Below are 26,497 nucleotides of genomic sequence, written 5' to 3' on the forward strand. Positions count from 1 at the left end.
AATTGGTTAATATTATTCTAACGTTGGCTTCACTAGCAAGTGAAATGTTAAGGCGCCATCACGGTCCGAATGAGAAATTTTGGGTCGTGACATCAATCATTTCATTATACTATTATATCTTCTGCCTTATTTCCTATTATTTCCAGTAGAGCCTGACCTGACCTCGTCACTACTCTACCGAGGTTAGGCTTGGGCCGCTTGGCACTTATTGGGTACCGTTGTGGTGTACTCATGCTACTCTTCTGCACATATTTTTGTGCAAATTCAGGTTCTCCCTATCCGGCCAGATACTAGTGAGATAGTTGTATACAGAGACTTCAAGGTACATCTATCCGTGTCCGCAGACTTCGGAGTCTCCCTCTATCCATATCATGTTGTTTCCTTATTTAAGTAGGCTATGATGTATAGAGACATTTAGTATTTCTCTCATAAGCTTGTGACTTATTTCTACCGAGTTTTGGAATTTGTAATTATTGATTCGCAGTTTTACACTTATTTCGTATGCCGAGATTTGGATTTCAGTTTTATATTCTGTTATTCCGCAAATTGTTAGGCTTATCTAGTCTTAGAGACTATGTGCCATCATAACATCCTACAGATGGGAAATTGGGGTCGTGACATGAGTATTTGTTAATTCAAAAATAAAAATAAAAGGAACAAATAATTTATTTGATTACTATATGACGTGTATCATTTAGTTTTGTATATATTTTGTTATATTTTTGCATAATATATTAAATAATAAAATGCAACTAATATTTATTAAAATAACATGATATATTAGATCATAATTTTATAGGATTAATATTTTGTCAAATTATCCACATCGCGCGAATTTTAATACCAGCGCTTGGAGTGATTAGAACTCGGAACATTAAGATACTTACGTTATTTGGAATTAATATGTGCGTTCTTTACCAGGATTTGTAAATGAAATTAAGTAGAAAGTCAAGAAGTCAGTCATTCAATTTTGCTTTAAATGGAAGTCATAAAAGGAGAGGTATTGTATCTTAAAGCTAGAACTTGATTGAAAAGAATTAAACTTCGCCAACAATATGTCATCTAAATTCACAAGAACAAAAACTTCCTAAAAATAACGATTCCAAGCAAAATAATATTTTCTTCAATCACCGAAGGATCTTTGCTTCTCAATCAAAGAAGGATCTTTCTTCTATTTTCACTTTTTAGATAGACTATTTTCAATAATATAATATGCTCCAGTTGACCATTCATATGTAAGCATTATAACTAAATTAATATTGAATCAATAAAAACCGTTTCTCCTTAACTAATATTATATTACATACATGAAATATAATTTAACGTTTTCTCCTCAAAGTGATGCAAGAGTCAACTGCTAATCTGGGTATAATTTACATAAATCGATAAAGCAAATATTTATAACTTTAAGAATTTTTTCAGAAAAGAAAAAGTTTGTAGCACATTGTTTTGTTAAGGTAATATTTTCAAATAGGGCTATCAGATTTAGAAGAGATGCATAGAACTAAAAGAGAATTAACTAAATTGAAGGGAGACAAAAGAGTTTGCTACTCTATTTGTGGAGGGAGAGGTTAATGAATATCCAGACTTTTGAATGAGCAAGGGATTTGAAAAAAGGTTAATTAAGTTTTAAGTTTATTATTATGTAGAGGTATCAAATTATAATTGAATTCAGAAAAGGTTATAAAAATATAACTGGTTGACTATTAAGTAATTAAACAATAATTGAATTAAAAAAAGTAAAAGTAAAATAGAATTATAAAAGTTACAGGAGACAGGATTCTAATTTGGGACATCAGGGAAGTGAAGGCACTTTGAGCACTTTCTTAAACCAACGTTTATGTCCAATTTATGTGTTTAGGGGGAACACTTAAAATATTTAAGGGGTCCTCACTGTGGACATAAAAATTCTAAAATAGGGGAAAAATAATTTCAAGTAAAAATAATATTTAAAAATTAGAGTGTGTTTGGACATGAATATAATTTTGGGTTGTTTTTGAAGTTTTATGAGTGAGTTGAGTAAAAATTTTGAAAAACAGTTTTTTGGAGTTTTTTAAATTTTCGATTTTTTTTGAAAATACATTTTCAAGTGAAAATTGGAAATTTTATGAACAAACGTTGATTTCGGAAAAAAATAATTTTTTGTTTGGAAAAAAGCAAAAAAATTCTTATGTCCAAACGGGCTCTAAAAAACTTCAAAAAACTGTTTTTCAAATTTTTTTCACTCAAATCACTTACAAAACTTCAAAAATAACCCAAAATTATATTCATATCCAAATACAACTCTAAATTTCAAATACCATTTTTACTTGAAAATTTTTTCCCCCTATTTTAGAATTTTACAATTTTTATGTCCAAACGCCCACTAAGTGGTATGTCCAAAATTTAGTATTACAAGAATGTTTAGTGTAATTAACCTTGAAAAAACATAAAAGCAACCTTAACTGATTTCTCGCACTTAATTTGCATATTCTATCGTGTTAGAGTTATAAGTTATTTTTCACCTTAACAAATGGTTTATTTAATCAATTTTTAATTTTAACTTTGGGTAAGAACTATTTGAGACGGAATATTTTAAAAAGAAAAAGAGAAAACGTAAAACGAAATTCAAAACCACTTCTTTTTCCCGCTTAAATCATCCTTTATAAATACTCGCTCTGAGTATCTTTTCTTTCTCCATTTTTCAAAACAAAAAACAAAGTTAAAGTAGCTTACGACGTACGTTACAATGGCACCGAAAAAGCGTTCTTCTCTCTTCTCTTATACTACACCTATTTCCATCGGTAAGGGAAAAAAAAACCCTAGATTGCTCCAATTAACAGTTCAATAATTTTTCTCATAAAATCCCTAATTTTCATTATTTTTCCGTTTTTGTTATTTTTAGGAAATTGTAAGGTTGTTGTGGAAGCTGGGAAATTCTCCTCAGAATTAAACGAAAATAGTCTCGAAATATCTTTGGCAAAGAACGCCAAAGTCAAAATCTCTGGTAATAATCTTACTTAGTTTAACATTTTTATTATTTATTTGTTTACTATACTTCTTGGATTGTCATTCAGTTTTTTCTTTAGTAATTAAGTTATGTACACCAATAGTGTAAGTGAATTTTAACATGTGATAGCAAGTTAGTTACCATTTTTATTTGATTATTAATTAATGCTTATCGAAAGATTTACTTGTAAGTTCCTAATAAGTAACCTGATTGTGTGCATATTATTTATATTGTCAGTACATAGTTTTCTTTATTTACAAATTTTTCTATATATTAATAAATCTTTATATTTGTGCTTTATAGTACTCTTTTGATCCATGATTGTACATGGAAAATTATATATATATTTACCCTTATACTATGAATTGCGTCATTGGTTATGGACAAGCCAGTATAAATAAGTTTGAGTTTTGTGCACTGGCAGTGTAATTTTTTATACACAATCACTTATAAGATAATTACCTTAAATATTTATAGTAAGCTTTAATTGATAACCTGATCAAAACGGTAACTAACCTGCCATGGGAGGCTAATACACTGATAATGTAAAAAGTCATTAGACAGTTAGTGTATATTACTTAATTCTTTATTTATAATATTTTGAAGTGAGTGGTTTGCTAATGTTAATGTGTTTGTAGTGGTGGATGATGGGAATTGTTCAAAGGAAGGCAAAATCCCTATGAATAGTGGGTATGAGGAAAATGGTAAGGAGCATGGATTTTTTTGGGATAAATTTCTCATATTTTGTTTCATTTTATTGAATTTGTTGTATCTATGATTTTTCTTGATTTATGAAATGATCAATCTGGTTCTGGGCTTGTGTTGATTAGGTAATTACTGCTTCATGCTCATTAATCCAAAAGATGTTGATGCAAAAACCAAGTCTTTACGTCAGGTAATGTATATGCCTATGTTTGTACATAGGTACTTTTGAGTGTAGTGTATGTGTATGTATTCTATTCAACCAAATGTGCCTTCATGCGGAACTAATTCATGTCAGGTTTATAAGTTCTTTTTATTCATAATTAGACTATTTGTAGTCCATCTGTATAGTTCTGTATATTGCAGCTGCTTTAGCTTAGATCTTGGACAAAAGTTTTCTCATGATCTTGGCTACTGTACTTGGAACTTGTTGAGGAAATGGAGAATATGAAAATGGTAGTTTGATAGGTAAGATTTAAAAAAAATTTGGTTGGCGTCTCATTTAAAGCATCATGCAATACTGGCTGATAACATCTTCTGAAGTAAATGATCTGTTGGTTAATATTAGCTCCGGTATTTTGTGGTCAATGAAGTGGGTGAGAACCATAAGGTCTCAGGTTCAAATCCCAGTGGAGGCAAAAACCATTAGGTAATTTCTTCCCATCTATCTAAGCCTTGGTGGATAGAGTTACCTGGTACCTGTTAGTGGGATGTGGCAGGTATCACGTGGAATTAGTCGAGGTGTTCGCAAGCTGGCCTGGACACCACGGTTAAAAAAGAAAAGAATTAGCTCCAATATTTTGGAACACATCTTCCTTCTTGTTTCTGTCTATACACGACAAATCTCTGCCAGAAAATTGTGGTTGGCATTCTATGTGGATTGGATTATGATTCAGTATGTCTGTGTGCAGAGCATTTACCAATAGATGAGTTGGTTATTAGGTAAAGACATGAACATAAGGTGATAGGGAAATCTGTAAAGGCTGTGCAGTTGTGATTAATTTGCCCTTTCTATGTCTAGTGATTGACGAAATCAGAACACAGGACAATTATTCGTGTTATGTAACAAATGAAGGCCGTGTTTCTTGCTCTGTTGTCTGTGCTTATCATTTATTTTACCCAGTTTGATAATTGCTTAGACTGAGTTGTTTCCTTGTAGAGTTCTCACTTGTTTACTGTCTATGTTGTGGCAGGAAGTATTGAGCATTTATTCAAAAGAGCTACCAGCAATGAATTATGCTGCAAACACAGGAAAAGAATCACAATTCCTTGAAAGATGTGTATCAAATGGGTATAAATACGTAACAGTTAATTCTTCTCTTTGTGCTGATATGTTTTTCTCATGGTTTTTAGCATAATCCTGATTATGATGGATTTCACATATTTTGTGAATGGATGTGAAAATCTGCATTTTGAATGTTGATTGCTTTGGCAGGAAGTACTGCACGCTAGTTCTGAAAACCAAGGATGGCATAGAGCCTGGGGAGGTATGCTCCGATGATTGCTGTACTAGTACTTATTATGTGCTTCTTGGTATAAATGGAATAAAAAATTCCATCCTATAGGTCATCGAGCTTGATGGCATGTGTATAGATGATTTCTATGTGTTAACATTACTACTTAAATGTACAAGTCAGTGTGCTTGTGAAGGTGTACTGCACATTGCTTTATCTGAAATTCTGCATCTAATCCTTTTTTATCTTTTTATTCAAGGTCATTGCCGCAATCACTTATCAAATAGTTCCAGCTGATATGCAATTTGCTGAGGTTCCTCTTGCAGCTGTTAAATCGGTGTACCAACTCAAGGTTCACTAGTTGTTCCCTAGCTTTAATATGATTTTTATGTTGATTTCTGATTGTCGCTTTGATTCACATACTGGATTAAGACGAGTCATTTCTCTCGTGTTTCAAGAGATATGAGTGCAAAATTGCAAATTTTAATGCTGTCAGAACTATGAACTTTGTGCGAAACATAGATGTAGTGTTCTGTTAAACTTGTTAAATTTTTTCATCATCTTTATTCTTTATGTACTCTTCTCCGCTTTTTATAAGAGAAATGCTTATTGCATACCCAAATTAACCAAATTAAGTGTATCCCTTTAATGGTATATGATTTTTCTGAGAAAGCACGGGAGAAAATATATTATTGATATTAGATACTCAATATAATACAAGAGGCCCTATTTATAGCTATAGTTTACAAAGTACATAGTACTCCCATTCCAATGTGGGACTACACATAACTAACACTCCTCCTCAAGCCGGTGCATACACATCATATGTACCGAGCTTGTTACACATGTAACTAATACGAGAACCAGTAAGAGACTTAGTAAAAATATCTGCTAGTTGGTCATTCGACTTTACAAACTTTGTAACAATATCTCTTGAAAGTATTTTTTTCTCTCAGAAAGTTATAGTTGATTTCAATGTTTTTAGCCCTCTCATAGAACACTGGATTTGACGCAATATGAAGAGCAGCTTGGTTATCACACACCAGTTCCATTTTGCTGATATCTCTGAATTTTAACTCCTTGAGCAACTGTTTGACCCAAACTAACTCACACGTTGCCATAGTCATGGTCCGATATTCTGCTTCGGCGCTAGATCGAGCAACTACATTCTGTTTCTTGCTCTTCCACGAGACCAAATTACCTCCTGCTAGAACACAATATCTAGACGTAGAACGTCTATCAAAAGGTGATCCTGCCCAATCAACATATGTGTACCCAACAATTTGCTCACACGGAAAAGGCCACACGTGCCGGCGCGTGGCTGAGACTCGCCGGAAAGTCAGGTGCGTGGGGGCGCGTGAGGGATCGGTTGCCGGAGAAATTTATTGGGGTTTGGTCGCGGGGAGCTTAGGTCTTGAGTGGTGTGGTGGGAATTTAGGAAGAAGAAGAGATGGAAGAGGCTTGGCCATTTATGCCACTGTTAGGCCATCCCTTTTGTTTCACTGTACGAAAGGTTTTGTTCAGAGCTACTACCTCAAGATTCTCATGATAACATAAAGGAATCAGTTGGAATATTTGCTACAGGCAGACACTACAAAAGAGTTCGTGCAGAGAACGGATGCTGAAAAAAATAGGGGAGATACTACACATGCCAAAGCATAAGTATGTTACTATGAAACAAGTCAAGGGCGCTTAGGTTCATCATTCTTCCTCCTATTATTTCCTAAATTTCTAATCTATTCTTAAAAAAAAAACTATTACTGTCTAGTTCAAAATACATCCTATGGAAAAAAACCGAGGCACAAAAAAAAACCACAGGAGATTATTATTACCTAAATTTTTTTTTTACTATCTACTTTTCTGCTTTTCTTTAGTTTTCTGTCAAACTTCTAATACTAACACTAATTTCAAAAAATCAAATGAAAATCTTTTTGTGTTTTTCTAAGGACGTTAATTCCCTCGAGAGAACTGTCCAGGTAGTCCGTCGTCGGGAAAAGTCCTTTATTTTCTACGACTACACATAACAATAAACTAAGAGTTACTCCATAAATAGATGACATTTACTAACTATAATATTACAACACTCAATAGTATCAAAATCAACAAAAATTGTAACAGTTACGTACATTCATCCACAAGCATAAGGATAACCCCCACCCCACATTTAAAACCGTGCTTTGCCCCCAATGCACACAAATAAAGTAAAGTAGGTTGAGAAGAAACTCCCCTCAAGTCAAGGTGGAAGGCTCATCCGCAGTCTGTGAAAGAGCATCAGCATCCATGGCATTCATTAAGACCCCCCCTCCCCCGGGCCTGGCGATAGCATCCTTACGAATATGGGGGGCTGTCACAGTCCTATCATCACCAACTGGAGCTGAGTCTGTAGTAGGTGGGACATCGGCCTCAGCAGGCATGGTGTGTGGGGCCTCAGGGACTATAGGAGAAGCAGAAGTGGATGGTCCAGCAGTGGAAGATGCAAGCAACTGTGAGATGTCTATATTTGCACGTTGAACCATAGCACAGAGAAGTAATGATACCTCCCTCATAATCGTGGCCTGCTCAGTCTGAACTCGGCTTAGATCTGCACGAGTCTGACTCAACTCATCCCTGGTGGCACTCAACTCTACACGAGTCGCTATTAACTCAACCCTATTCTCTTGCATATCAGCTTGCATCTGCTCAAACAACTGTTGAATGGTGAGCTTAGAAGACCTTCCCTTGTTCGGCTCTAGAACATGAGTAACATCATATGGTCCTGGAGCTTTAGCCTCAATGTCGTCATTCTCCTTGTCCTATAGTACTCCCATCTTTGTCAAGAAAGCCGATAGGGTATTTGCAAAGAACAACCTCCACTTGTAATTCATCTTGGTGCGCTGCATTTGGTCATGCATGATGGCTCCTAAGTTGAGCGGTATCCCCTCCAATAAAGCATACAATACTAGTGCGCGGTGACGAGGGACATCAGTTTTGTGTTGGCATGGCATCGGGCGGTTGCATATGAAATTTAGAGCCACACGTGCTAACGCACTCATGAATTCCTTGGCCAGAGAATGGTACTCCATACTCCCATGCTTCCAACTTGCATCCTTCCTGGTAGGGCATATGACCGACCGAATGTGTGCATAATCCGGTGCTGTGCATATGGAGTCAAACCTATATGTTAGTGTGTGTGGCACCCCTAAGAAATTATTCAAAGCTTCAGCTGAGACATTAATATCCACCCCTCGTACTTTCACAATGCTGCCGCTGGAATGACGCCAATTGGCGTAAAGCTCTCTAACGATAGTGAGGTTGGCTTTGCTGTGACCCTTCAAGATACGTCCCCATTGTTGCACCTCTCGAATTGATTTTAGAAACTCTGGGTACTTTTTCTTAAGTGTTTCGATGTTGATCGACTTTTTTGGAATGTACTTCTTTGAACCCAGTATCTTATTATAGGACCCACCGAATGTGTGCATAATCTCTCAACCATTACAATTAATAGGCAGCACAACATCGGATTATGCACACATTCGGTCGGTCCTATGCCCTACCAGGAAGGATGCAAGTTGGAAGCATGTGAGTATGGAGTACCATTCTCTGGCCAAGGAATTCATGAGTGCGTTAGCATGTGGCTCTAAATTTCATATGCAACCGCCTGATGCCATGCCAACACAAAACTGATGTCCCTCGTCACTGCGCACTAGTATTGTATGCTTTATTGGAGGGGATACCGCTCAACTTAAGAGCCATCATGCATGACCAAATGCAGTGCACCAGGATGAATTACAAGTGGAGGTTGTTCTTTGCAAATACCCTATCGGCTTTCTTGACAAAGATGGGGGTACTATGGGACAAGGAGAATGACGACATTGAGGCTAAAGCTCCAGGACCATATGATGTTACTCATGTTCTAGAGCCGAACAAGGGAAGGTCTTCTAAGCTCACCATTCAACAGTTGTTTGAGCAGATGCAAGCTGATATGCAAGAGAATAGGGTTGAGTTAATAGCGACTCGTGTAGAGTTGAGTGCCACCAGGGATGAGTTGAGTCAGACTCGTGCAGATCTAAGCCGAGTTCAGACTGAGCAGGCCACGATTATGAGGGAGGTATCATTACTTCTCTGTGCTATGGTTCAACGTGCAAATATAGACATCTCACAGTTGCTTGCATCTTCCACTGCTGGACCATCCACTTCTGCTTCTCCTATAGTCCCTGAGGCCCCACACACCATGCCTGCTGAGGCCGATGTCCCACCTACTACAGACTCAGCTCCAGTTGGTGATGATAGGACTGTGATAGCCCCCCATATTCGTAAGGATGCTATCGCCAGGCCCGGGGGAGGGGGGGTCTTAATGGATGCTGATGCTCTTTCACAGACTGCGGATGAGCCTTCCACCTTGACTTGAGGGGAGTTTCTTCTCAACCTACTTTACGTTATTTGTGTGCATTGAGGGCAAAGCACGGTTTTAAATGTGGGGTGGGGGTTATCCTTATGCTTGTGGATGAATGTACGTAACTGTTACAATTTTTGTTGATTTTGATACTATTGAGTGTTGTAATATTATAGTTAGTAAATGTCATCTATTTATGGAGTAACTCTTAGTTTATTGTTATGTGTAGTCGTAGAAAATAAAGGACTTTTCCCGACGACGGACTACCTGGACAGTTCTCTCGAGGGATTAATGTCCTTAGAAAAACACAAAAAGATTTTCATTTGATTTTTTGAAATTAGTGTTAGTATTAGAAGTTTGACAGAAAACTAAAGAAAAGCAGAAAAGTAGTTAGTAAAAAAAAAATTTAGGTAATAATAATCTCCTGTGGTTTTTCTTTGTGCCTCGGTTTTTTTCCATAGGATGTATTTTGAACCAGGCAGTAATAGTTTTTTTTTTAAGAATAGATTAGAAATTTAGGAAATAAAAGGAGGAAGAATGATGAACCTAAGCGCCCTTGACTTGTTTCATAGTAACATACTTATGCTTTGGCATGTGTAGTATCTCCCCTATATTGTGATGTTAATCTTGATGCCTTTATATATTAGATAGCATGTTTTGTGACGACTATTTCTCATTTTCTTGACTCGTGTTCACTTTACGCTTAATGCTTAATATCTCGTGGCTCCGTGAATACTTGCATTGCTTGAGAGTCGGAATGTGATCGTCCTTAGTGAGTCATGTGCCATGTGTGGTGAGGTTTTTGTGTACTCCATGTATTGTACTTGTGTCTAGAACTTGCCCGGTATGTGAGTTGACGCGAAATTTGAGGTGATGCTCGGTTTGAAAAAATGATTTTAGGCTTTCTTTGGTCTTTTTGAGCTTATTGCTTATCACAAATAAAATTTATCCCTAGTTAACCATTTTGAGCTTATTAACTTTTATTTGGTACCCACATTACAAGCCTATACCCTTTTTATTCTTAATTGACATTGTTTTGATCCTTTTACCTCTTAAAGCACTTTAATTGTTAGATGAGCGCTAAAAGAAGTAAGAAGGGACTAAGTGTGGGGTTATTTTTGAGTGAAACCAATGAAAGGAAGAAAAGTGCACTTGTTTTGTAAAATAATACAACACTAGCGGAATTTATCAAAAAAAATAAGAAAAAAAAATATAGATGAATAAATTGTTGTCTTGTTCTTGCTAGTGGGTATGAATTAAAGTAGTGCTTAAGGAAAGAGGAAATATGGTTGGGGTGATATTATTTGTGAAATTAAAGTAGTGTTGAAGAATTTGCGCTTAAGTTATTTGATGATGTGTTAAAGTGCTTAGGAGGTTGAGTCACTATTCCTAAAATATATCCTACCCTTCCCTTAGCCCACATTACAACCATAAAAAAAGTCCTAATTGATTTTAGATCGAGCGAGCTTACATTAGTAGAGATCTACATTAAGGGCAAGCCTATGGTACCAATTGCATGCATGTGACTTCTCTGTGAGAGTGAGCGATTTTCTTTGATATATGTGAGTCATTAAAATATATTTGATCATGAGATTCGAATGTGTGGATTGAACTCGCTCTCTTGTTCTTGTTGTGAGGGCACATGGTTTCACGAGGGATAAGTAACGTTATTAGACTTCTCTATGATGTTGGGTGTTCAAGACATGAGTGCATTGTGACATTGAGTCGGTTTTTGAGATTAGGATTGTTGTGAGCATGTTGTCTTTGTTTGAATATTTTTAAAAGAATGACACAAGTAAAGGGAAGTGCATATGATGCATATTCTAGAGCCTAATTGTGGCAAAGGACCATGGTCATAGGTGTAGTATACTTTGAATGATAAGAGCTTAATTTTGTTTCGTCTACTATAGTGATGGTTTGTTCGAGGATGAACAAAGGTTTAAGTGTGGGGTGGTGATGTTGGGCATATTTCGATATGTGTTGATGTTACTTTACCCATGTTTTAACCGCTTTTTGATGCTATTTGATCCTTAAAATGCCCAACATGGTTTAATTATTGGTTTTATGACTAATTGAGTTGTGTGTGATGAATTAGGGTGTTTGGAGTGCAAAAATATGAAGAAAAGGTGCTCTAGGTATAGGAAGAGAGATTGGATGCGTCACATCCAATCTAGAAAAAAATCAGATTTCGTGCACCCTTAGCAGTGAAGTCGGCCCATAGCATCCGCACCTGGTCAAAGCTGAGAAGGAGGAACAAAGGGTGGATGCGACGCATCCACCCTAGCATGCGAAGTGGAGGACGGGGTGGATGTGACGCATCCATCCCAACATCAATCCCTGTAGCCAAGTCGGATTAGGAATAAGAGAACTTTGGCCCACGACTTTTGTACGCAATATATAAGCCAAAAACGCCTCTTTTAGGGCATCTAACATATTGGGAGGAGGAGAAAAGCCACACAAAGCCGGGGAACCACGGAATTCATCTTGAGTTCTTATTTTTCCTTCTTTTATTAAATAAACAACCCAATTATTATGGTTGGAATGCTTCCTTCTTTACAACTTGTTTGGAGTGCATAATAATCAATAAAAGATAAAATAATATCAATAATATGATGTCGTCGATTGGAAACAACCATCCAAACGACGTTGATTTGGATGGTTGGAATGTCGTCGTTTGGATGGTTGGAATGCTTCCTTCTTTACAACTTGTTTGGATGGTTGTTATGAGCCTATAAGAATGGAAATTATTATGGTTGGAATGCTTCCTTCTTTACAATCTCAGGTACGAAGTTGATTTTATCATATTGGGTTGTTTATTTAATTTTGTTTGTAATTATTTTGCTGAGTAGCTAACAGTGAAATACTATCTATGAATCTAGAGTTGAACTCGAAAGTGGGAACTCTAGATTGCATATAGAATTAAATAGAGCAGGTTCTTAAATCCGGGCATCGGGGAACGGATTCGCAATTGGGATAGACATATACCTAATTGCCTTGCTCGGTTGCAATACAGGAATTGTAAATGCGTGCTTGTTAATCTTAATTCCATAGACATATATGTATTAAGTTAGCTTGAATAGGCGAGTAAGGGTTCGCCAGATTCTTATGAGTAATATCAACCCTGTCAACCAACAATTCAGATAAATCAATTAGTTATTTTAAGCTAAGAATGCAACATGATTGTTAGATAACCCGTGATCCTGAAATATTATCTCCCATTGATTGTCATTTAAAACTATTTAAGTGTTTTGTTGATTTCTAGTAAGTCTTTACTTGATAGTCTTTAGGTAGTAAATTAGACAATTATCTATTTTATAAGAAATCGCTTGAATCGATAAGCTATTTGAGTTTGAATTAGTCAAAAGTTAATATAGTCTTTGTGGGAACGATACTTTATTCGCTACTCTATTACTTGACGACTGCGTATACTTGCGTGAGTGTGTTTGGTCGCAACATTAATCGTATGCCATCTTTAGCTATCCAGAACCAAGTTCCATTCTGTCATGTTTTCCTACTTACCTTTATTCTCTATTTCACCCCGTATCTTTGGAAGCACTTGTTTTGTCCATAACCTTACTTCGGAACAGATAAGTTAGCTCCTCGTGCTCTTAAGTGCGTATTTCTGGGTTACTCGAGAACACAAAAGGGGTATCGATGCTACCAGCGGTACCTTATGTCCGTTGATGTTACCTTCTGTTAGGATCGAGAACCCGGGTAGTACGGTATATAGCCAAAAAACGGTATAATGGCAATAACAAAGACAATCGAAGTAGATAAAGAAGATACCAATTTAACGTGGTTCGGTCAAAGTGGCATACGTCGACAATTAAAGTAGATAAAGAAGATACTAATTTAACATGGTTCGGTCAAAGTGGCATACGTCCACAAGTGGAGAGGAGCAATTTTACTATACCAATAAGAGTACAAAATTAGAGTAAGGATTCTAATTAATCCCAAATACCCTTAAGAGAATAACCTCACAAGATTATTCCAAAGAAATGGTTCACACAAGGGCTTCCCAACACTAACTCTCATACAAAACACTTCTAATAAAGAAGGAAATGAAGAAACAAGAAATGAAGACTCAAGTCTTGTTAGTGTGTCTAAAATGAACTAATGGTCTTCGCTTTTATAGGCAAAAAAGTCTTGGCCTCTTAGGTGTAAATGAAGAGATATAGCTTGTGCAAATGATGTCCACCACCACACAATGCAATATTTTTGGATCCCAAAAAATATTTCCAGTAAAGTCTACACTTTGCAAAGTTACTTATGCTTATGTGATATGGACTCCATTAGCCAAAATAATGGCCATATTACAAATCTCCACCTTGGCCTAATTTTGGATGATATAGTAAATTTGCTCCACCTTCTCTGCAAACGTCCCAATGGGCATATGTCAAAATTTAATGCCATCAAAATCCAGTGTTTAAAAAAGCGCTCGCTTCATCGCTTTAAGCGAGAAGCGAGGCGAAGCGTGAAAGGCAGCGCTTCAGCTTGCTGAAGCGACTCAGGTAGGTAAAAGCGACCGCTTCTCTGTAAAAAGCGAGAAGTGGGAAAAGCGAAGCGAAGCGAAGAAGCGTCCGCTTCTCTATATTAAAATACCCAATCCTATTTTTTTAAAAACAAGTTTTTTGGATTAAACACTGATCTTCAACAACAGCGACTAGTATTCTTCAACTTCCAACAGCAGCGACTTCTTCTTCATCACTAGGGTTGTTCTTCTTCTTCTTCAACTTCAAGTTCAAGACTTCAAGACTTCTACAGGTATGTTCTGAACTTCTGATTTCCATTCTTCTTCTTCTTCTTCTTCTTCTTCTTTTTCTTTCTAAACGTCCAAAAAGCAGCGAAATGCTTGCGAATTTTTTCCAGAATTTTACTGCCCATTTTTTCCAGAATTTTACTGCCCAATTTTTCCAGAATTACTGCCCAATTTTTCCAGAATTTTACTGCGAAATTCTGGCGAAATTTTTCCAGAATTTTACTGCCCAATTTTTTCAGTTATTAACAGAGAATTCCTATGATTTTTTATATCCTTTATAGTTTATTCTTAGTTCTTATTGCCTTTCTTATGTGTTATGTAGTTGTTCTTTTAATGGCGCCAAAAGAAGATAGGAAAGATCCGGCTTGGGCTTACTCTGAAAGAGTTTGCGAGACCAACAAGATGGCAATTAGATGTCTTTTTTGTGACAAGATTTCAAATGGAGGAATCTATCGTCAAAAAGCGCATCTAATCGGCGGTGATCCAAATGTCGCATCTTGTCCTAAAGTTCCGTCGCATGTGAAGGAAGATTTGAAAGCATTCCTTCATAAAAAGAGAGAGTTAAAGACTCAACTGATTCATGAACAAGAACTGTATAATCTTGATGACGATGATGAAACAGAAGAAGGTGACGATGCTTCGTCGCTTCCACCAAAATCACAAAAGCGGGGAAGGATGCAACCAATGTCTTCTAGTTGTGGATCTACTGGCAAGACCAAAGGTCCTATGGATTGTTACTTCTCGCAAAAATCTGGAGATAAGGAAGGAAAAAGTGGTAATCCTCAAATTGATGCCAAAACTATTTTGAGGGATCGTGCAATTACAATGTTTGCGCGGTGGATGTATGATGCAGGTCTTCCTTTTAATTGTGTTAATTATACTGACACTTTTTCTGCTTTTATTGAGGCCGTAGGCCAATATGGTCCAGGAATGAAGCCTCCAACATATCATGAAGTTAGAGGGCCATATCTAAAAAAAGAGGTGGCAGAGGTGAACAAAATCGTGGAGGAGCACAAAGTAGAATGGAACAAGTTTGGTTGTTCCATTATGATGGATAAGTGGACGGCGAGAAATGGAAAAATGATCATCAATATCTTGGTGAATTCTCCTAAGGGAAGCCTGTTTCTTGAGTCCGTTGATGCAAGCGACTCTTCGACTGATTCAACCAAAATGTACTCCTTGTTCAAGAGTACAATAGACTCTATTGGAGCAGAAAATGTTGTTCAAGTTGTCACGGACAACGCCAGTGAAAATGTTAAAGCTGGCGATTTGATGTCTGCTGGGTACCCGCATATTTATTGGACTCCGTGTGCAGCACATTCCATTAATTTGATCTTCGGTGACATTTTCAAGGAAAGACCCTTTAGTTCAATCTTAATCAGGCAATTAGAGTGCATTCCTATATTGTTCAAAGGCCTTTGTTATTGAATATGATGAAGAGATTCACTAAACAAAGAAGCTTGGTGAAACCCGCAAAGACAAGATTTGCTATTGCTTTCTTGACTTTGCATAGGATGTATGAGCAAAAAAACAATTTGAAGAAGTTGTTTGTTTCAGATGAGTACACTAACAGTGCCTATGGAAGGAAAGCTCGAGGGAGAGAATCTGCAGATATTATACTTTCTCCTTCATTCTGGAACAATGTGGTTCATGCATTGAAGATTGGTGGTCCTTTAGTTAAAGTGCTTCGTTTGGTGGATGGGGAGCAAAGGCCACCAATGGGCTACCTGTACGAAGCAATGGATAGGGCAAAAGAGGCTATTCAAGTCTCGTTTAGTGATCAAAGAAAATACAAAAGAGTCTTTGAGATCATAGATAAAAGGTGGGATAGTAAGCTTCATAGCCCTTTGCATGCAGCTGGACTTGTTTTGAACCCGGAACTGTTTTATGACAATGAAGAAAGGATTCTAGGAGATGAACCTTTGTGGAATGGATACTATGAATGTATTGAGAAGTTGATACCCGAAGAATCCGTGCAAGATAAAATAACAGAGCAGTTTAGTATTTATAGGAATGCTGAGCAACTTTTTGGAAAAAACATGGCAATTAGACAAAGAAAGACGAAGTCACCAGGTGAGCGAGTGCTTATATGTTGTTTTATAGTTAATATGTTATTTCTTTATCAATATTATGTTTTGAAAATTTGTTCTATTTCGACATTTGAATGGTGGAAGCAATATGGCCATTCCACTCCGGATTTACAAAAGTTTTCCATCAAGGTTCTAAGTCTAACATGTAGCTCATCCGGGTGTGAAAGGAATTGGAGCGTGTTTGAACATGTAAGAACTAAGAAGAAAGATTTAGTATATTGAGATAATTAAATTATATCTCAATTGTCCTAAACTTACTAATTACTTATTATTTGCAGATTCATACCAAAAAAAGAAACAAACTAACCTTGAAGCGTCTCAATGATCTAGTATTCATTAAGTACAATAGAACATTGAGGCGTCGTTACAACGCTCGCAATGTAATTGATCCAATTAGTTTGGACAACATCGATGATGCTAATGAACGGCTAACTGGAGTCCCGGAAGATCATGCAGATGAAAAAGTATTTGAGGAAACTTCTGATTTCACTTGGGGTGATGTTGCGGAAGCGCGTAGAATTGGGGAGAGGATTTATGGTTTGAGGGGGAGTACCTCAACTTCAAGTTCACAGAGGAAGGGAAAAGAGGCAGCTACTTTGTCCCTAGTTGATGAAGAAGAAGAAGTTGAAGAAGATGACGAGCAATATAATAATGATAGTGGAATACAAGAATTTGACAATCTTGTAGAAGAATAGGATGCTCATTTTGTGCTTTGGTTGATGCTACTATTTAGTTTTTACATTGAAGAATTGAACATTTGCTTACAATTACATGTGTTGTCTATGCAATATATATATATTATTATTTTTTATTTTTTTAAATTTCGCTTCACTTCAAAAAAGCGAGCGCTTCGCTTCTCGCTTTAAGCGAAATGAGGTTTGTCGCTTTTTCTCGCTTCACGCTCTTCACAACACTGTCAAAATCAGACAAGTTGTCTGATACCGAAACTGTAGTAGGGCCTATAACAGTGTGAGCCCAATAAAGTATACAACGAACCAGATCTGTGTGCTTTCATGATCACATGAGCACCTTGAAAAATTTCAAAACTCCACCTTCACCAGTGAATTTGCATTCGGGGGATTCTAAAGTGCCCAAAGATATGAGATTTTTCTTCAACTCAGGAACATATCTAACATCGGTGAGAGTTCTCACCACATCATCGTGCATTCTGACCCGAATTGTACCTTTGCCAATAACGTTACAAGTAACATTGTTACCCAATTGGACAACTCCACCTGCAACTGAATCATATGTAGAAAACAAGTCCCTACTAGGACACATATGATATGAACAACCGGAATCTAAAATTCACTCATTGTCTAATCTGAAACTAGTTTCAGTTGCTAAAAATATAGTTCCCCTCAATCTCATCAGTTGCTACACTAGCTTCGGCGGTGTTAGTATTTTTGTGCTCATTTTTTCTTTCCTTATGCTTTTCTTTATTTTTCAGCTTATAGCATTCGGAGATAATGTGACCTTTCTTATGACAATAGCAACACTGTAAATTATTGTATCTGAATATGGAGTCGGAGTTGCCCCTAACAAACAAGCCAACTTCCGTTTGAGTTCCACTAGCTTCCCCAATAATATCACTATATATCTGTTCTTTTGATTTTAAGATAGATTTAATATCCTTATAAGAGATATTATCCTTTGCATAAAGCATAGTATCTCTTATATGCTTAAAAGATGGGGGTAGAGAACAAAGCAATAACACGGCTTGATTCTCATCTTTAATTTCAGCATCTATATTACTCAAATCCATAAGAATGGAATCAAAGGTGTCAAGATGAGAAAGAATAGAGGTACCTTCACCTATACGAATTGTATAAAGCTTCTGCTTCAGGTAAAGTCTATTTTCCACCGTCCCCTTCATATATAAGGTTTTCAATTTTTCCCATATGCCTTTGGCTGTGGTTTCTACAAAAACTTCACGTAAAAAACCTTCATTTGAGAGATTTAAAATGATACGTGCTTTTGCCCCTTTGTCTATGACGGCAAACTCCTCATCCGTCATTTTATCCGGCTTCTTCTCCTTTCCTTGCAACTCCAAGTCTAAGCCATCCTGAATTAGGATAGCTTCCATCTTTAATTGCCACATTCCAAAGTTTGCACTTCGATCAAATTTTTCAACATAAGACTTTGTTAGAGTCATATTGGCTACTGAAACAAACCCATTTAGATCCGGCTCTGATATCAATTTGTTAGAACCGAAAACCCGGGTAGTGCGAAATATAGCCAAAAAAACGGTATAATGGCAATAATAAAGACAATGGAAGTTGATAACAACGACAATTAAAGTAGATAAAGAAGATATCAATTTAACGTGGTTCGGTCAAAGTGACCTACGTCCACAAACGGAAATGAGCAATTTTACTATACTAATAAGAGTACAAAAAAGAGTGCAAAATTAGAATAAAGACTCTAATTAATCCCAAATACCCTAAGAGAATAACCTCACAAGATCACTCTAAAGAAAGGCCGGAAAAGTCACTGTTCACGCCGGAAAAATATAAAAGTGGTCGGAATTTGATTTGAATTAGATGGGTAGGCTCGGAATTGTGAGAAGAGCATACTGTACTGAAGAAGCTTTGCGAAAAAATGGTCGAAATGTTGCCGGAACCCTTGCAGAAAAAGTTGTTGTTGCCGGCGTGTGGAGGCGCGTGGCAGCTTTTCTGCCGGATAAATTTTCAGGGGTTGGTCGTCGGAGGATGTTCTACCTCGTGGTGGTGTTGGTTTTAGCACAACACCGACAGAAAGTGACTTTCACATAGATGACTAAGTTCTTTTCTTCTCGGTTAACACTGGAATGACGCACAACGATCTTTTCTCACTAACGCTCTGATTCCATGTGAGAAAGCACGGGAGAAAATATATTATTGATATTAGATACTCAATATAATACAAGAGGACCTATTTATAGCTATAGTCTACAAAGTACATATTACTCCCATTTCAATATGGGACTACACATAACTAACACTTTTAAATAATATGGTATACATCATTCATTTAACAATTCCTTCATAACTATTCAAAAAGTTTTTTAAAGTTTGAAACATCCCAACATTTCGCTGCTTTTAAACAGCTGCATGCATTAATGTTGACAAATTTCCTAATAGATAATGTTTAATGGTATAGGAACTTGGGACAATATTAATACCTTGACTTGCAGGGGATTGGTCACTTAATCTATTTGGAGCTGAGGAAAAGATTGCAAGGTGTGGGCGTTCGAACCGTACTTTGCTAGGGAGGTAAGGAGTCTGAAGGATTTTGGCTTAGGCAGGTAAACCTTCAATAATGCTTGTATGGGGTTGAACTATAACCAATCATGGCTGGTTTTAGAATATAATACATTACTAAATATGTATAAAAGATTCCCAAAGCATGCTATTTAAGGTAAGTTCCATATTTTTGATGAACTTTATCAAGTCGAAAACAAAATATATCAAAATGCATTATGGTATTTACCTTCTACAATCCCTCTGCATCAAATAGGTGCATAGATACTGGCTATGCGTATGCTTTCTCTGTTGTTCCTACACTTTATGATAATAAGCAATATATGTAGGGGTTTTCAGTTATTGGTCAAGTTGACACGAAAGGCAGAGCTCGCAGGCTCTCCATTAAGGCTGATATTTGAAAAGTATTGTGTTTTCCTGGTGGTTCAAATCTCATGATTTCTCATTTCAACAAGGACAGCTTACCCGATTCTGCAGTGTATCTAAATTTGAAATTCCCCTTAAAGCCTTCAGGAGAGGATTGCCAATCTCCAGTTCTTCAAGAACAAAGAGAAACTGTGTCTGAGGGAAATGACCATTCCCAGGACAGAAATGAGGCAATTAAAAGCATCTGCTCTAACTACTATGGTAAGTGAAGCTACTACCACTTCTGCTAATTCACAGAACCACATTATTTTTCCTCTTGTATTAACTCCATGCTAAGTTATTTATCCTTGCAACAATTACTTCCCTGCACACATCAAAATAATTACTAGCTCCAAGGTAACTTTGTAATCTTATGACCCTTAAATGTCTGGCTGCATCAACATTATTTTTAGTTACTTTGAATTCAAAAGAAAGTAAGAAACAAAAAATAAGTTTAGAGCATATTGCGACTTCTACAGATCTTTCAATGTGTATCACTATTCTCATTTCTGTATTTCTTTCAAGATTGTCAAGACTTTCCACCTGGAGAAGGTGCTGCTGGGAGCAGCAAGCACGGACCTATGGGATTCAATGAAAGCGAAAGCCAAGCTTTTCTGAAGCAATGTTCTTGTTCAGCATCAGGATCAAAGAAGAGGACTTGGGAAACCTCATACACTTCTGTTAAATCCAAAAAAATAAAGGGAGGACATCAAACTGACTGTGACTTGCATGCTAAGGACAATAGTTTAGAAAGTGATGTAGGGATTAGTTTCTCTGCAGTTTCAAAGAGAAAATGTAAGACAGATATTAATCCTAGTGACCGATTAACAAGCCGCTCTCTGGAAAAGAATGCTGAAGAAGCTATAACAGTTAATTTGACATACAAAGGTCACAGTAGCCCAAGCATTTCTTCAAGAGGGACAAACTACAGAATTATGCTGATGAATATTGCTGATGATAATAAAAAAGCAAATTTGACCAAGGTATACTCTAGTTGCCTACCCTTTTCCCAGATACTTCTTTAATAATTGTTTGATGCTTATCCCTTTCATAATATGAATTTGTAAACTATTTTTGTCACCTATTTGAGGATTCTTCTCATTTATTATTCCTTTTAAATGCACAGTTATGCTGCTTATGCAGATAATCGGAGACCTTGGTGGAAATGTTACTTCTGATGGAAGTGTAAGCACACACGTAGTCACAGGCAAAGTGAGGAAAACCTTGAATTTTTGTTCTGCTCTCTGCTCAGGGTGAGTTTCTCAACGCGTGCTGCTTGCTGCAGCCCTGATGGCATTTTAATCTATCTTGACTACATAAATTTGGAGTTGTTATTTTCCTATTTTTTTGTCCACTGTTTCTGCTAGTTCTCCTGTAGCAGTGTTGTGAAGAGTATGAAGCGAGGAAAAGCGACAAGTCCCTTTTCTCTTAAAGCGTGAAGCGAGAAGCGAAGCGCTTGCTTTTTTGAAGTGAAGCAGAATTAAGAAAAATATTAAAAGAAATATTGTATAGACAACATATGTTACACATGTAACTGCATACCCAATTCTAAAAAAATTGGCAATGAGACTAGGAACAAAAGATGAAAAACTGAAGGAAAAAAAAATTTGGCAGCATTTCACTGCAGTTTTAAGGACTGAAACGAAAATAATAATAAGAAGAAGAGAATGAGAAAAAGAACTGAAGGAGAAAAATTTTTTGGCAGCATTTCGCTGCTATTTTAAGCACTGAAGAAGAAGAAACCTGGGCTTGAAAATTGAAACCCTAGTCGCTGCTTGCTCTGCTGCTTCCGTCGCTTCTCGCTTTTTTGGCAAAAGCGGACGCTTCAACCTACCTGCTACGCTTCACCCTACAGAAGCAACACAGTGGCCGCCTCGCTTCGCTTCACGCTTAAAGCGCTGAAGCGAGCGCTTTTCACAGCACTGTCCTGTAGTCCTTTATCGGTAGTAATATTGAGAGAGAAAAACCCAAAACTGATCAATTGAAGGAGAATTAAACCAGGAAAGGTAAAAGCATAGAGTTGTGTTAATTAGGCTATGGTACTAGACTACTAGTTCAAAGTAGTCAGAAGTAAGTCCAGGTTTTAAGCCTCTCAATACTGGCCATGGGCATGTGAACTACAGTCGACGAGGAACGATCAAATCAAAGACCAATATTGTACTTTACGCACCATAGTTATACCAAAAGTATATTGTGCACCATAGTTACCCAGTTCAGAAGTATAGAAGATGAGATGGATATGCAACTTACATTTTTGAGTGAGTCTTGTCATTCTAACACAGCATAACACAAGATCAAATAGCTACTTGGTTTGCTAGCCTAGGCGCTTCAGGTGGAGGTGAACTGCCCTAAGTCTAAAAATACAAGATGGACTGACTATTGTCCATCCCTTTGTTTTCTCTGCTTATTTCCTGAATACAATTACTAGAGTTTACATCTGATATTTATTTGAGGTTAAGAGATGAGCATTTTCTTTCTTAAGGCTACTTTAAGCTTTCCTTTCTGAAAAGGACAGTTTCTACAAGATGGACATCTTAAGAGTGTGTGCAAAATTGTCACAGCACGTGCAAATAAGAGATTAGGGATCATTTTATGCAAAATGTACATAAAATGTTCCAAACCTATGTGAAAATCTAGGTCTGCATCCATAGGATAAATTTTTGATAGGATGATTTTGGTTGTTGTGCTTTTAGAAAAATATGTAGGATTGTCATGGCTAGAAATAATGCATCATAGTGCCACAAAGTTAAGATACTATCCAAATGTCCGTTTGATTTTTTTTTTAATGTCATATGTACTGTCTTATTTTTCTAAACATATAGACAATACTACGTCATTCACTTCTATCTCTTGTTATTTTTTTGCATGTGTTCTTGTTTTTGGTCTTGTGGAAATGCGATCAGAGCTTGGATACTGTTACCAAGTTGGTTGAAAGAAAGCTTCCGGAATGGCAAATTTATAGGTGGGTAAAAACTGTTAAGTTTGACCTTAATTGGACTATCGACACTTGTTGATCATTCCCTGTTGATTTTTCCAGATGAAATGCCATTTATTTTGAGGGATGAAGACTACGAACTGAAGTACAGAACTGAGCTTAAAGGGGCAGTTCTTAGAGCAAAAACATACCCCCAATCTCTGCTCAAGGGGTATGACATATGTCTTGCAGCTCATGTCCATCCTCCAGTTGGTACCTTATCAACCATTGTAAAATCTGCAGGAGGAAATGTGAGTTAATATTTGCTTAATGAGCAAGCAATCTTCAGAATATCCATAATGCCGTTTATATTTTTCCAACATCATGTCAAACTTGCACTCTCCTCTTTCACCATCTGTTATCTAAAATCTACTGGCTCGACTAATCTGGATTTGCACTCGGTAGGCCAACTAAGGGGAGTAAACTTGTACTTTCTCCGCTTGAGAAAAAACGACCAAGATGGAAATAATTGAAAATAAGGAGATGGAGCATGTCATTTTTTCCCTGCATTATTTGATGCCATTTCTTACCAAATTCGTAGGTTATACATGGACTACATCAAGTGAAAGACGATTCTAAAACGATATTCGTTGCATGTGAAGAAGACATGGATGAAGCACTGTCAGCAGTTAAGAAGGGAATATGGACTTTCAGCAGTGACTGGTTTATGAACTGCATAATGAAACAAGAGCTTGACTTAGGAGCTCCTCAATTTGCAGAGTCCCTCTAATGCACTGATAAAGAGCAAAGTGATCTGATAAAATATGAAAAAATGTGAATATTTCTGAGGAAGGAAACTTGAAAAATAAAACTTAGGATAGTTTATATGCTCTTTGTTAACAGTTGGGGAGAATCACTCCAGATGTTTCCATTTCTTCTAAATTCTAATATCTTGTCTGTATTTGTAAATGGTTGTAATGGACATTTTTCCTCATGTTGGCAAATAAGATAAGCGATGTTGCTCATCCTCTGCTTCTTGGTGAATTTTCAATAGCAAAATCAGACATTAATAAGTAATGGTAACACGTAAGGAAAGTATTTTTGCTTTGTAAGTAGCAGAACACTTCCTGGTTGCTTTAGAAGTAATAAAAATTGACCCTTATTGATCAAATAGATATTGTAAGAAACTTGTAAGCATACTAAAGAATGTCTTCACTGGAATTGTTGTACCATATTCTACTATTGTACTAAGAACATGTATACGGTCAAAATCGGTTTCGACCTTTGTATGATTAGTCAAGATTGGAATGTAATGGACCGAATGTTGTATTCATAATATCGAGATGAGATCTGAAACTAGGATACCTAGCTCAAGTTTCAGGGACCGATCAAATACCGAGCTCGAAGTCACTATCGAGCTCGGGTCCAAATCGAACTATGATGTGAAGTGGTGTTATCGAGTTCAAGAGATAGAGACCGACCAATACCGAGACTGAGTCAATATCGAGCTCGAGCCAATATCGATCTCTAAATCTGGAGATCGACTAATACCAAGTCCGATCAAGATCGAGCTAAGAGACAAGAGCCATTATAGCCGCACTAAGGGAGAGAATCTCAACGGGAATTAAGAAAAAATCAATTAAACTAATCTATCACGGGATCCCACTATGTATTTTTTATATCTAAAGTAGGATTTTCTTCACTATAAGAAGAATGACTATCATTTCTGTAAGAAAAGGCATCTACATACTCCCATATTGAAAAGATTATTAAGATTCATATAGAGATTATGCTTTTATGAGCCTGGTACATTGATTCATCTTGCTTGTTCATAAATCGTTTTCTACTCAGTTTGGTTTGTATTTCATTCCCTTTTTACAGTCAATATTCGATATTTTTCTACATGCTTTTTCGATTCGTGCCAATTTATACCACGTATCTTTAGAACTACGTATAAATTCAACTCTATCCATTTTTCGGGTAAACAGAACACAATCAAGATATGATGAATATATGGAAAGTACAATTGGAAACATGATGCCAAACAAAAGGCCTAATTAGTGCCTCCTAACAAATCCATTGGACGAGTTAAACTCATCCAACGGGTTTCCATATTTGACCACAATCATAATACAACTAATGAAGATACAAACAAAAACAAGAATGACAGTGAAGACGGGCAACATGCGCATGCACAGTCGGTCTATTTATAAGTCTGAATTCCTGTGAGGACGGTCTGAATTACAGTCATACTGACAGTGAAGAGAACAGCAAGAAACACAAGAAAACTCCAGGGACCACGAAAGTACCTATGCTTAAGTTCAGCAAGGAGAAGTCGTAGAGGGAACATTTTACTTTTGGAGTAAGTAAAAATATGTCGTTCGAGATGCCCGTAAGCTCGATGATTAGGCGCTCCACGTGCTGTTATATATCTCAACAGGTCAACCACTTGTTGGTCACTACTAATGGATCTGAGTTGGAGTATGCCCCTGGCTCGCAGCTCCTTAACATCTTCCTCTCCTTTAATCAACATATTCATGAGATTCAAGTAAGACCAGACCCCTAAGGTTGTATCTTGTTCTCTGCATAAAAATTCTAAAGCAACTAGGTTTAATAAAAGGGTCTTGGTCCATTCGTCGATAGTTAGTAGAGGAAGGAACAACTCTCCTGATAACACAAATGATTTAAGCTGGATGACTGGTGAGTCAAGAGATCGTGGGTTATTTGAACAACTGCAGCGAATACCCATTTTCTTCAGCTCTGTGACTGATAAAGGTTCACAAATAGCACGATCTTCTTTTTTTTCTTCATCATCTTCTTCTTCTTCTTTTTTTACTATAAAATAAGAAGGAATCCATAGGCCTCTAAAACTTTGAAGAAGATGAGCAGGAGCTGGAGTGGGGAACGTGAGGGATGTAATTAAGATAGCGTACACTACACGATCAAAAATAGTATAAGAGGATATTGTTAACCCTTGCTTAAAGAGGAACCAGTCAGTAATTACCAGTCGCAAAGAAGTCTCGTCAATTCCAAATGCGCGTGCTAACACATCTAGAACCTGGAAAGGCAATTGATTTTCGAACAATAAAAGGTCACGACACACCAAATCTCTATCATGTTTCTTCATATTCAGCCTGGTCGGACTGTAGATGAATTCAATAATAAAGCAGCCGTCAAGGAACAACATCAGACACCAGTCACGGTCGTTAGCATAACGTTCGAAATGACTAGGAGAGTAACAATTCCTAGCTCTTACCAAGTCCTGTTCAACACTTGAGTACGCTTGCTCAATGGATAACTTGTCTTTAAGTAGTCTTTTTGCTGCTGTCGGTTTTAACTTCTCCATGGCTCTAAGATGAGGTTTTCCATGGTGTATTGGACCAATGGAAACCACACGGGGCTCATAGTAACTGAAATTCTTCTTCTTATTTTGTACTTCTCCTCACGCGGTACTGTTGAATTAACTGATGTTGTACTAGGAGAAGGGTCATCTATATCAATGACAGAATGTAACCATTCAGCCACTTCGTCTGCTCTACCTCTGATGGATTCAGCTGCCAGAACTTCCAT

General features: G+C 36.9%; 2 protein-coding genes across 7 annotated transcripts; one reads left to right on the plus strand and one right to left on the minus strand.

Moving 5' to 3' along the window:
- Window positions 1–2,685: 2,685 nt before the first annotated feature.
- LOC107771697 (uncharacterized) lies at window positions 2,686–23,945 on the plus strand. Of its 6 annotated transcripts, none has more exons than XR_012706100.1 (8): window positions 2,686–2,783; window positions 2,885–2,986; window positions 3,628–3,693; window positions 3,820–3,884; window positions 4,885–4,998; window positions 5,127–5,178; window positions 5,405–5,497; window positions 19,542–19,846. XR_012706100.1 is itself a non-coding variant. In XM_075246694.1 (8 exons), exons 1-8 carry the CDS (start codon window positions 2,729–2,731, stop codon window positions 19,614–19,616), a joined length of 606 nt encoding a protein of 201 aa, XP_075102795.1. In that variant the 5' UTR covers window positions 2,686–2,728; the 3' UTR covers window positions 19,617–19,846. The 6 variants fall into 6 exon arrangements, 4 of the variants coding, with proteins under 4 accessions (XP_075102795.1, XP_075102797.1, XP_075102794.1 ...); XM_075246694.1 differs by having other exon boundaries at window positions 4,885–4,982; XM_075246696.1 differs by lacking the exon at window positions 3,628–3,693 and having other exon boundaries at window positions 4,885–4,982.
- A 1,185-nt stretch (window positions 23,946–25,130) lies between these two features.
- LOC107771700 (UPF0481 protein At3g47200-like) lies at window positions 25,131–26,273 on the minus strand. Its single transcript, XM_016591127.1, has one exon. It carries the CDS (start codon window positions 26,271–26,273, stop codon window positions 25,131–25,133), a length of 1,143 nt encoding a protein of 380 aa, XP_016446613.1.
- Window positions 26,274–26,497: the final 224 nt, after the last annotated feature.

The sequence above is a fragment of the Nicotiana tabacum genome, chromosome 23 (genome assembly GCF_000715075.1).
Source record: "Nicotiana tabacum cultivar K326 chromosome 23, ASM71507v2, whole genome shotgun sequence".
Classification (NCBI taxonomy): Eukaryota; Viridiplantae; Streptophyta; class Magnoliopsida; order Solanales; family Solanaceae; genus Nicotiana; species Nicotiana tabacum.